This window comes from Microcaecilia unicolor, chromosome 2 (assembly GCF_901765095.1).
Source record: "Microcaecilia unicolor chromosome 2, aMicUni1.1, whole genome shotgun sequence".
NCBI classification, from domain to species: domain Eukaryota; kingdom Metazoa; phylum Chordata; class Amphibia; order Gymnophiona; family Siphonopidae; genus Microcaecilia; species Microcaecilia unicolor.
In genome coordinates, this window is record NC_044032.1 from 594,022,975 (window position 1) to 594,035,413 (window position 12,439).

The following is a 12,439-nucleotide window of genomic DNA, read 5'->3' on the forward strand; positions in this document are numbered from 1 at the left end:
GCATGGAGACAGGAGGGTGACAAAGCAGTACAATTTTATGGTTTATAATGGGCTAGAAAACCCAGATCTTTAAGTCCTGTCTGGTGGGTGTCAAAATATTTAATCATTCTGACTTCAAAGGTCTTACATTCCTGTATTGTTTTAAAGTTCCCTTTCAGGATTCTTACCCTGTCCTCTATCCGTGTTCTGTATTTCTCCTGTCTTCCCTCCCCTCCATCCATGTCTAGCATTTCTCCTGCCCTCCATCCATCCATGTCCAGCAACTCTCCTCTCTCCCCTGCCCTCTCCACCATCCATCCATATCCAGAAATTCTCTTCTCTCTCCTGCTCTTCCCTCCATGTCCAGCAATTTCTCCTCTCTCCCCTGCCCTCACCTCCCATCTATGTCCAGAGATTATCCTCAGCCTTCCCCTCCCATCCATGTCCAGTGTTTCTCCTTTGCCCCTTATCCTCCCCTCCCATCTATGTCCAGTGATTTTCCTCTCTCCCCTGCCCTCCCCTCCCATCCATGTCCAGTGATTTCTCCTCTCTCCCCTCCCCTCCATGTCTAGCGATTTCTCCTCTCTCCCCTGCCTTCCCCTTCCCATCCATGTCCAGCAACTCTCCTTTGCCCCCTGTCTTTCCCTCCCATCCATGTCCAGTGACTTGCCCCAGCCCCCACCTGCTCCCCTTTTCAGCCCCCGAGTTCCAGTTCCAACCCCAGACCCACCTGCCTGCCCTCTTTTCCACAACATCCCCCCTTTTGTTCCTGCTGCCCTGTGTCTAAATCTTTTGTTTTACCCTAAGTCGCAGTGGTGGCAGCAAGCTTGCTTCTAGCCTTCCCTTCCCTCTTGGTGTCTCACCTTCCTCTGATGTAATTTCCTGTTTCCGCAAGGGTGGGACACTGAGAGGGAAGGGAAGGCTAGAGGCGAGCCTGCTGCTTTCACTTCCGCCATCACTGTGACTTGAGGTAAAATAAAATTTAAATGCAGGGTGGCAGGAACAAAAGGAGGGCTGTTGGGGAGCTGAGAGCGGGCAGGTGAGGACCAAGAGCTGTCTGCTGCTGGGGCTGGAACTTTGACTGCCCGGTGGCAGTAAGCATGGCTTGTGGCACCCTTCAGAGGTTGGCACCCCCCCTGCCATGCTTACCGAGTTGCACCGGCCCTGACTAACAAAACATTTGTATACTGGCTAAACAGTACCTGGGAATCTCAGGGCATATTATTCACCGAGCCACAGCAAAGAGATCTGTCTCTCTTTCCTCCCGGGCTAAGACTGAAGCAACAGCCAGCAACAACTGCTGGGTAATTTTAAACTCCAGGCCAATCAAAGCCCAGAACAGTCAAGTTTCAAATAAAAACTGGTTACATCACTATAGGCATTTCCTATTATCTGTGTGCCAACTAAAAGAAAGAGAAGTCAGTCCTCTGTAACAGCTTTAAGCATAAACATGCATCACCTGCTGGCCAAACTAGAGAAATACACTTCAGAACTAATTTAGGCAGGAATATATCCAATACATTTTACAGGCTTAAAACACACTGGGGTCCTTTTACTAAGGTGTGCTGAAAAATGGCCTGCAGTAGTATAGATGTATGTTTTGGGCACACGCAGAATTATTTTTCAGTGCACCTATGAAAAATGCCTTTTAAAACTTTTTTGCCAAAAATGGATGTGCGGTAAAATGAAAATTGCTGTGTATCCATTTTGGGTCTCGGATTTTACCACCAGCCATTGACCTAGGAATAAAGTCTCACACAGTAACCGGGCAGTAATGACCTACGCGTGCCAAATGCCACTTGACACCCATCCGATACGAATGGCAGAAAATAAAAATTATTTTTCAGATGCGCGTATCGGATGCATGCCAAAAAATGAAATTACCGCAAGAGCCACGCAGTATCCGTGCGGTAACTCCATGTTGGCGCACATTGGGCACACGTAGAAGCTTACGCAGATTAGTAAAAGGGCCCCTCTGTTTCTTCACAGATACGTTCAAACATTTCCTGAAATGGTCTGAATATCTTTTTGCAGCACATGAAAAAAATGCCTAGGGTCATGATATTTAGATATTCTGATATTAACATGGCTCAAAAAATTTGCAGGATAAAGGCTAATTGATTCCAGAAGTTATTAATCTGAAGTGCTCATTATAGACTAAACACTACTAATAATAATCATTTCTATAGCACTACTAGATGTATGCAGTGCTGTACACATTATATGCAGGTATTTTCTTTGGCCCTAGAGGGCTCACAATCTAAGTTTTTGTACCTGGGGCAATGGAGGGTTAAATGACTTGCCCAAGGTCACAAGCAGCTGCAGTGGGAATTGAACCCAAGTTGCCAGGATCAAAACCTGCTACACTAACCATTAGGCCACTGCTCCAGTAATAGCATCAAAAAATTGGCGCTGGAAAAATGCGCTAAACACTATTCTATAAATGGTGCTCAAAGTTAGGCGCCATTTATAGAATAGCACTTATGCTGGAATCCAAGATTATTTTTAGTCATGAGGATTTACACTAAATGAACCATGGTATAAATCCTTGCGTCTAAATTAGACACGGATCCCCCTTATTCTATAAATACACTCATAAATTGAAGGAATGCCCCTGATCTGCCCATGAGCCTCCCATGACCATGCCCCCTTTTTGGGCCCATGTGTAAAATATATGCGCAGATCCCGGTGCCTGAGTTTGCGCACATAAATCCAAATGAATTCCAGTTAGCACTGATAATTGATAGGGCCCAATTATCAGTGGTGACTGGCTCCTTATTTAATTTTTCTATGTAATACGTAGCGTTATATATAGAATTTGGGGGTATATGAATAGAGAATATTACAATTTCAAAATGATTTGGAACTGAGAAATTTTCAGTGTGATGGTTTTAACCTTTTGAGAAAGTACATTTGCAGCTGTATATTGTTTTCTTTCCCTAAGACAAAAAATCAAGAAATACAGATATTGCTGTTCAAGTGATGGTGAGAATCCATATTCTGTGGGAAACGTTTTGTGATCAATTGAAGAAGAGCGATTTAGAAAAGATAGCAAAATGCCTTAAGTACTTTGGCTTTGAGAACTTGGCCCTGTCTGTAGATTCTGCTCAGGTACAGTATTTTCATCTTCTGTTCTTTTTTATATGAATGGTGTTTATTTTCTCCGAATCTGCCTTTGCTAATCAAGCAGCGGAAGCAGTGGCCCGTCTCATCTCTCTCTGGGCAAAGTTACATATGCCCTCCAAATATCTAGCTTTCCCAACTTTGAATCTGCTCATGACAGGCTTACGCCATCAGGCAGTATGGACTCTTGTAATTAGAAAGGAACCCAGTATGTAGTAGATATAATAAGATAGTTTATTACAATCTTACCAATGGTAATACAGGTAGGTTAAGCATTCACATAATGGAACCGCATATCATGGCACGTCCTCTCTCTCTAGCCTTCTGGAGTCTCCCTTCTCTGTTCGTCTTCTCCTCTCGTCTCCTTCTTCTTCTCATCTCGTCTCGTCTCGTCTGAACTAATACTCCTCAAACTGCTGCTTATATACAATTTTGGCCCTATTCATTTCAATGGACCCCAGCTGTCTCAACTGGGCTCTTAGTCCTTATCAGTTGATCAGAATGACTTCACATATTCCCAAACCTTCCTGTAGCCCCCCCTTTGGATGTTCTCACCCGGGGTGCAGCTGACCCAGCACTATCTCTACGTAACCATAGCAACTCTTGCTTATGACGTCTTGCAGGTGCCAATCTCAGGATTGTTTATAAAGTAGATTCCCCCACCCTTGCCAGTTCAGCACTTGCCACAGTGAAATGTAACTGTGTCAAAGGTGACCTCTGATTTTTACAAGCTAGCTCTCTTTTGTATCAGAGATGATTCTGATTTTAAGAAGCCTAGCTCTTATTATGAGCCATTTGCTTGCAGAGGCCTAGCTCTTTAGCCTGAGCCATTGACCTGTATTTTACTGAGAGCAAGGGCGGCCATATATATACATTTCCCCTCTTGCCAGGCCCCTCAGAGGGGGCTGGCACACATGACTACTAGTGGATGTGGCCGTCCTTTCCAGAGGGCTCATAGAGTTCTGTGGGGGGGAATGTATAGGATTGAGGTGACATGGGTGCTCTGGCACAATAAGGAACAAGGCCATAGCAAGAGTCAGTATGTGGATACATAATTATATGCTGGATGAAATGCAGCGTTAGGTTTCCCCTTTTATCATAACCAACCCAAGGGGCCCAACTTTCTTACACCCACCCCTCTAGGGCGGAGCTAGACTTGGAAACATGTGAAGTCAATTAAGTCTAGGTACCATACAATGGAATCAATAAGGTCAAGTGCATATGATTGTGATTGATTAATATATCATGATTACAAAGCTGATGTTGGAAGGCGGGGGAAAGAAAACTTTCAAAGTTTATCATTAGTCAAACTTTGAATGTGTAAATATAGCTAAAACTGGTGTTAATAGGGAACAAATATTTCATTTTAGCATTGAAAAAGGATTAATATTGGCCAAATAATGAATAACTACTGCAAATTCAGGAGCATTACAAGTATTACAAAGGCTAAGCTATGGGTGTTATAGGCCTACATTATATATGAAGGGCCTGCTGCTTAACCTGCAGTAGTCTTATAATTATGGGCAGGATAATAGTTTTGTAATTATCTTACTGCTATGTGTAATGGATCTAGATCATACATGAAGGCACTGTTGAGTTATAGTGTTTTTGGAAAATACATAGGAACATAATCTTCTTGTTCCTTTATACAGAATATGAAGCAAATATGTGTTAAAGAAATGAATTGATCTGCTTCACTTTCACTTGATGATTAAGAAATCATCAACAGTAGAAAACAGTCTACTTAGTTACTATTTGAGGTATAGTGATGAAAGGTACAACAGTTTAGAAATGGAAGGAAAACAATCTAAACCTGTCTATACAAATTAGCAAAATGTAACAAACTAGAAAGAAACATATGATAGCTCAATTAAACAGCATAAGCAGAATAAATATCTTCCTTAATAAAAGAGGTGTACTTGCGTTACAGGCAATAAGAGTAAAATAAGTAAAATAAATAGCAGTGGTCCTACATTTATGGTGGAAATGTAGTTTGTCTTGTACTGAGAGTAGTAACAAGGAGGCTTAAGACAAACCTCTGAACATCGTCGTCGATGATACGCTGAAACCTTCTGCTCAGTGTGCTGCTGCGGCTAGGAAAGCGAATAGAATGTTGGGTGTTATTAAGAAGGGTATGGAGTCCAGGTGTGCGGATGTTATAATGCCGTTGTATCGCTCCATGGTGCGACCGCACCTGGAGTATTGTGTTCAGTACTGGTCTCCGTATCTCAAAAAAGATATAGTAGAATTGGAAAAGGTACAGCGAAGGGCGACGAAAATGATAGTGGGGATGGGACGACTTTCCTATGAAGAGAGGCTGAGAAGGCTAGGGCTTTTCAGCTTGGAGAAGAGACGGCTGAGGGGAGATATGATAGAAGTGTATAAAATAATGAGTGGAATGGATCGGGTGGATGTGAAGCGACTGTTCACGCTATCCAAAAATACTAGGACTAGAGGGCATGAGTTGAAGCTACAGTGTGGTAAATTTAAAACGAATCGGAGAAAATTTTTCTTCACCCAACGTGTAATTAGACTCTGGAATTCATTGCCGGAGAACGTGGTACGGGCGGTTAGCTTGACGGAGTTTAAAAAGGGGTTAGATAGATTCCTAAAGGACAAGTCCATAGACCGCTATTAAATGGACTGGAAAAATTCCTCATTTTTAGGTACAACTTGTCTGGAATGTTTTTACGTTTGGGGAGCGTGCCAGGTGCCCTTGACCTGGATTGGCCACTGTCGGTGACAGGATGCTGGGCTAGATGGACCTTTGGTCTTTCCCAGTATGGCACTACTTATGTACTTATGTACTTATAACATAGGGAATAATGCAACAGTATCAACACCTGATTTAGTAGCTAGTTTTGTAGACTCAGGCAGAAAGGTCTTGTAATGCCTTTATGATGGAATCATCAGTGTCAGTATTACTGGGAATGTAAGTATAACAATGATTTCTGGTTTTAAATTAATCAATTACCCCTCTTGATAGTGACAATAGAGGATGAAAAACCAAGGATGCCACCCACTTTAATCAATGCTATAAGTGGCATACCAAAAATATACAGGTTCTCTGTTAGAGGGTCTGATTGTTGGATGTGTAATCTGTTAATTTTAATTTGTCCACATCCCTGAAAAATTTCAAAGTTATCAAACATGGACCTATTAGATCTGGTAGTCCATGTATCAAATATAGGGTAACAGAAAATATTTAATCTAGTTAAAGGGTCTCAGTTAGGATCATCATCCATTCCAGGATCCCAATTTAGGGGGTGAATGGGACAGGTACCGTTCAGAGTCTCATTAGAGTGAGCACCAGCCATTTAATAGCTAGGCAGGTGTAATGCAAAAAGTATGGAATGTAAAGTCAAAAGAAAATAATAAAACAAAACAAATGATTGGTATTGTCAGGAATTATAAAATTAAATAGAATTAAAAAGGCAAGTAATGATTAGATATAGGGTTTCAATTAAAACAGTGTAAGTCAACTGTTGGGATACCTAGGGTAGATTCTTGTGATTATTACTATGTATACTGAAAAAACCCGTGAGTCTTTTCAAATGTATAATGGATTAGTCCTGGAACCAAAATTAGGAATAATATAAGTACAACAAGTCCCAATACAGTTGGTGGCGTACAGAGTACAGTGTCCTCTTGTGGGTAGGTGGACTTGCATCACACGGTTCCACTGGAAAGATGGCAAGTGCAGTAGTAGGCTGTCTTTGATGTGCAATGTTCCATTCAGGTAAGATGATAATGTCTGTAGTTGTCAGATGCTTGGAAAATGTTCTTTTAGTCCATCAACTTGAAGTGGTGGCGAAGGCTGCAGAACCAGTGGTAACTGCTGAGCTGGTGGGGATGGCTTGAAACGGACTGAATCAGGAGCCTTGTAGATGCAGATGTCTGTTAGGTGGACCCAGGATGTGTGGTCTCATAACTTGACTAATTTGGAAGGGTCCTACGTAAATAGGGATGCAGTACTTCCGGTGAACCAAATCTCCAACTTTGAGAGCTTTTGGATAACCGGTGGCAGGGGAAGGGCTATCATTACCCTCCCCTCTTCTGACTGAGATTTTCTGTGAAAATCGAAGACAGAAAAAGTAATGATAATAAACAGAATATTGGCAGGCAAGTTGTTATCAGGATTAGCTTGAAAAAGACAGATGGGGTGGCTTGAAGAGCTAACAAGGCAAGCAGCAGAGCATTGAGCCAATTGTGAATCCAATTTAACATAAGTTGTATTAATTTAGTTTTTTTAAAGTGCATCGTAGTGCTCAACTAGGCCATTGCTAGTAGGTTTGTAAATACAAACAGTATGGTGTGAAATACCCAGTGCAGGAATAAAAAGACTTTAGGAACTCATCAAAAATGAAAACCATTGTCTGTAGTAATTTTGCAGGGATTGCCAAATATAGGAATGATCTCTTTGATGCAAGGATACTGTAATCTTCTGTTTATTATTATTATTTTAAATTTGATTAGAAAGCATCCACGCAGACAAGCAGGTACCTTTTAACTTTGACAGGTATCTGCATATCTGTAAAATTAGTATAGGCCGGGCCCTTGCACAAGTGACCAGTAGGTATACAGCAGATGATACACTGATCTGGAATAACTTCAGTTAGAGAAGCTTTCTCATATGGTATTCAAATTTGTTGCCAGTAATTCTTATACATTGCTTGAGAAACAGAAAAGCATTATGAACAGAAAAATTTAGAGAATTAGGGAAATACAGTATTGGGTAAATTGTAAGGGATACCCCTTCTTGTGAAATACGTAATCCAGGAAAGGGTACTTATTATTATAAAAAAGAAGTAAGCAGTTTGTGTAGAGACTTCAACTATTGTTGTGTAAATAAATATGATCTGTTTGAGAGCATATACAGAGAAATAGAAGCAAGATATAGATATTATATGGGAATAACACTGTTTGTTGTTATTGTGTAGACAGACAAAAAGCATTATAACTCAAAAAGCTTAAGGTAGAATAGAAGGTCTCATATAAATAGAGCACAGAGGATAGCAGATACATTACCACATTCAAACTTTTCAAAATTCCTCTGGACCTTCTACGACTTTTCTCTTCACCATCGTGACTTGCGAAAATCTTTCTTAAGGGTCTGTCATGCGAATGTCTACTTACAGTGGTGGAAATAAGTATTTGATCCCTTGCTGATTTTGTAAGTTTGCCCACTGACAAAGACATGAGCAGCCCATAATTGAAGGGTAGGTTATTGGTAACAGTGAGAGATAGCACATCACAAATTAAATCCGGAAAATCACATTGTGGAAAGTATATGAATTTATTTGCATTCTGCAGAGGGAAATAAGTATTTGATCCCCCACCAACCAGTAAGAGATCTGGCCCCTACAGACCAGGTAGATGCTCCAAATCAACTCGTTACCTGCATGACAGACAGCTGTCGGCAATGGTCACCTGTATGAAAGACACCTGTCCAAAGACTCAGTGAATCAGTCAGACTCTAACCTCTACAAAATGGCCAAGAGCAAGGAGCTGTCTAAGGATGTCAGGGACAAGATCATACACCTGCACAAGGCTGGAATGGGCTACAAAACCATCAGTAAGACGCTGGGCGAGAAGGAGACAACTGTTGGTGCCATAGTAAGAAAATGGAAGAAGTACAAAATGACTGTCAATCGACAAAGATCTGGGGCTCCACGCAAAATCTCACCTCGTGGGGTATCCTTGATCATGAGGAAGGTTAGAAATCAGCCTACAACTACAAGGGGGGAACTTGTCAATGATCTCAAGGCAGCTGGGACCACTGTCACCACGAAAACCATTGGTAACACATTACGACATAACGGATTGCAATCCTGCAGTGCCCGCAAGGTCCCCCTGCTCCGGAAGGCACATGTGACGGCCCGTCTGAAGTTTGCCAGTGAACACCTGGATGATGCCGAGAGTGATTGGGAGAAGGTGCTGTGGTCAGATGAGACAAAAATTGAGCTCTTTGGCATGAACTCAACTCGCCGTGTTTGGAGGAAGAGAAATGCTGCCTATGACCCAAAGAACACCGTCCCCACTGTCAAGCATGGAGGTGGAAATGTTATGTTTTGGGGGTGTTTCTCTGCTAAGGGCACAGGACTACTTCACCGCATCAATGGGAGAATGGATGGGGCCATGTACCGTACAATTCTGAGTGACAACCTCCTTCCCTCCGCCAGGGCCTTAAAAATGGGTCGTGGCTGGGTCTTCCAGCACGACAATGACCCAAAACATACAGCCAAGGCAACAAAGCAGTGGCTCAGGAAGAAGCACATTAGGGTCATGGAGTGGCCTAGCCAGTCACCAGACCTTAATCCCATTGAAAACTTATGGAGGGAGCTGAAGCTGCGAGTTGCCAAACGACAGCCCAGAACTCTTAATGATTTAGAGATGATCTGCAAAGAGGAGTGGACCAAAATTCCTCCTGACATGTGTGCAAACCTCATCATCAACTACAGAAGACGTCTGACCGCTGTGCTTGCCAACAAGGGTTTTGCCACCAAGTATTAGGTCTTGTTTGCCAGAGGGATTAAATACTTATTTCCCTCTGCAGAATGCAAATAAATTCATATACTTTCCACAATGTGATTTTCCGGATTTAATTTGTGATGTGCTATCTCTCACTGTTACCAATAACCTACCCTTCAATTATGGGCTGCTCATGTCTTTGTCAGTGGGCAAACTTACAAAATCAGCAAGGGATCAAATACTTATTTCCACCACTGTATATGCACTTATAGAAAGCACATCCAATGATACATGAACAGCTAAACCATTTTACATTGCAAACATTTCTGAAACCTATCATATTTGAAAATATCATTTCCTTATAACCTTTATAATTATCCCAAAAATGAATGGGATTCTCACATCCATTAGCCTTCCTCCGCAACTTAATCAAAACTATACTGGAAAATTGTATCATGGTAGCCCCCATGGTGGCTAAAAAGAAGGAAAAAAAAACAATTTGCAAAGTCAGAAAAATAAAAATAATTAAAAATAAATAAATAAATAAATAAAGTTGAATGGCAGGCTTTGAAACCATCAACTTGGTCATATGGAATGAGTGCAGTAGAAAAGAGAGTATGGACTGAGTAAATGAGCAGGATTGAGAAAGCAGCCTGTTCATTTCCATTGCATAAGTTTTGCTTGTGTAACTGAAGACTGCAAAATAGAGAAAAAATAAAAAATAAAAAAACCTTGTGAAGGGGGGTGGAGGGGACGTCAGGGGGAGGGGGTAGGAGGCATAGAGGAAGGAGGGGCTATGCGGGGAGAGGAAGGGAGGGCTGAGGGGGAAGAGGAGGGGCTGTGGAGGGAGAGAAAGGGAGGGCTGAGGGGGAAGAGGGGGGCTATGGAGGGAGAGAAAGGGAGGGCTGAGAGGAAGAGGGGGGCTGTGTAGGGAGAGAAAGGGAGGGCTATGGGGGATAGGGGAGGGGTAGAGGAAGGGAGGGCAGCGGGGGATAGGGGAGGGGTAGAGGAGGGAGAGGAAGGGAGGGCAGCGGGGAATAGGGGAGGGGTAGAGGAGGGAGAGGAAGGGAGGGCAGCGGGGGATAGGGGAGGGGTAAAGGAGGGAGAGAAAGGGAGGGCCGGCAGGGAAGAGGGGGGGCTATGGAGGGAGAGGAAGGGAGGGCTGAGGGGTAGAGAAAGGGAGGGCTGAGCGGAAAGAGGGGGGCTGTGTAGGGAGAGAAAGGGAGGGCTGAGGGGGAAGAGAAAGGGAGGGCTGAGGGGGAAGAGGGGGGCTGTATAGGGAGAGAAAGGGAGGGCTACGGGGGATAGGGGAGGGGTAGAGGAGGGAGAGGAAGGGAGGGCAGCGGGGGATAGGGGAGGGGTAGAGGAGGGAGAGGAAGGGAGGGCAGCGGGGGATAGGGGAGGGGTAGAGGAGGGAGAGGAAGGGAGGGCGGGCGGGGGATAGGGGAGGGGTAGAGGAGGGAGAGGAATGGAGGGCTGCGGGGGAAGAGAAAGGGAGGGCTGAGGGGGATAGGGGAGGGGTAGAGGAGGGAGAGGAAGGGAGGGCTGAGGTGGAAGAGGGGGGCTGTGGAGGGAGAGAAAGGGAGGGCTGAGGGGGAAGAGGGGGGCTATGGAGGGAGAGAAAGGGAGGGCTGAGGGGGAAGAGGGGGGGCTATGGAGGGAGAGAAAGGGAGGGCTGAGGGGAAGAGAAAGGGAGGGCTGAGGGGAAGGGGGGGCTGATGGGGAAGGGGGGGCTGATGGGGGATAGGAAGGAGGGGGTAGAGGTGGAGTATGGGGTGGGGTTAATGCATCCGGGGTGTGCAGTGGCAGGGTGAGATCAGGACCAAAGGACACCTGACCTGCTGTTACCTGGCGTGCCAGGTCATCAGCTAAATTGCTGTTATTAGGGGATTGGACGAGTGATCTGTATAATATAGATCAAGCATAAAGGAGTCTAGAATTTGGGCATGAAAATGTGCAGTGCATTTTAAATATTCCTCTGTCCTGTAATTCAGCAGCTGTGAAACAGAAAATAGTTAATTTGTAGGCAGACGAATCTGCGCTTGCTAAGATTAAGACAGTTCACAAATCTTCTAAACACACAGTGACGTCGGGAGAGCAAATGGAAGGGAAAAAATTTCCTTTAAAGTACTCCGGTAGCAGAAAATAGAGATATAAATCAAAAGAGAGTTGAACAGAAAGCAGTAAACGGTGGGAATTTATTAAAAATCAAAAGTGAGAAATAATGAGTTTTATCTTGTCAGCGGCATTGCTTATCTTTAAAAGTTTAAAGAAAACTGTTCAGTGCTACAGACAAGTATTATAGACAAGTAGCAGAAGAAAATACAGCTGTTAATCAAAAGAAAGTTAGTCAGAAGACACTGAACAGTGAGATTTCATTATTCAGATGTGTGAAATAAAGGAAAAAATAAACAGAGGATCACATTTTTTTTCTTTTTCCCTTTTTGTTTCCAGTCTATGAATAATAAGGTAAGGAAAAAATCTAAGTGTAACAGAATAGCTAACTCTATCTGTAAACCACTAGTTTGCGGGAGTTCATAGTGAATGTTTAAAGAAACAGGCTAGGGGTTTCCGGTGGCTTTAGGGGGAAGTACCTTAGAATTCTGTCTTAATCAGATAATAACTAAATCATTATCATGCTACAAGCAGGGTGTGAGAAAAAGAAAACCCAAAAGTAAGAAATAAAGAGTTTAATCCTGTTACACAAAAGTTTTAGAAATAGCGGCACCTCTCTGCCAGGGGAGGGGAGGGGGGAAGAGTACTCAGCATGACCTTGAAGTACAGAAAAATTAAACTGTCAGGCTTTCCTAGTGTGAGCGTTTACACACAGAAAAGCAGAGATGCAGCTTTAAGCATGAAGCACAGA

At 43.3% G+C, this 12,439-nt stretch overlaps 1 protein-coding gene across 1 annotated transcript in view; it reads left to right on the plus strand.

The window, feature by feature from the left end:
- LOC115462208 (probable ATP-dependent RNA helicase DDX60) overlaps positions 1-12,439 on the plus strand; it is a 348,344-nt gene that overhangs the window by 110,229 nt on the left and 225,676 nt on the right. The window contains exon 16 of the mRNA XM_030192222.1: positions 2,924-3,090. Coding sequence (XP_030048082.1) covers positions 2,924-3,090 — 167 coding nt within the window. The remainder of the gene's footprint in view (positions 1-2,923; positions 3,091-12,439) is intronic.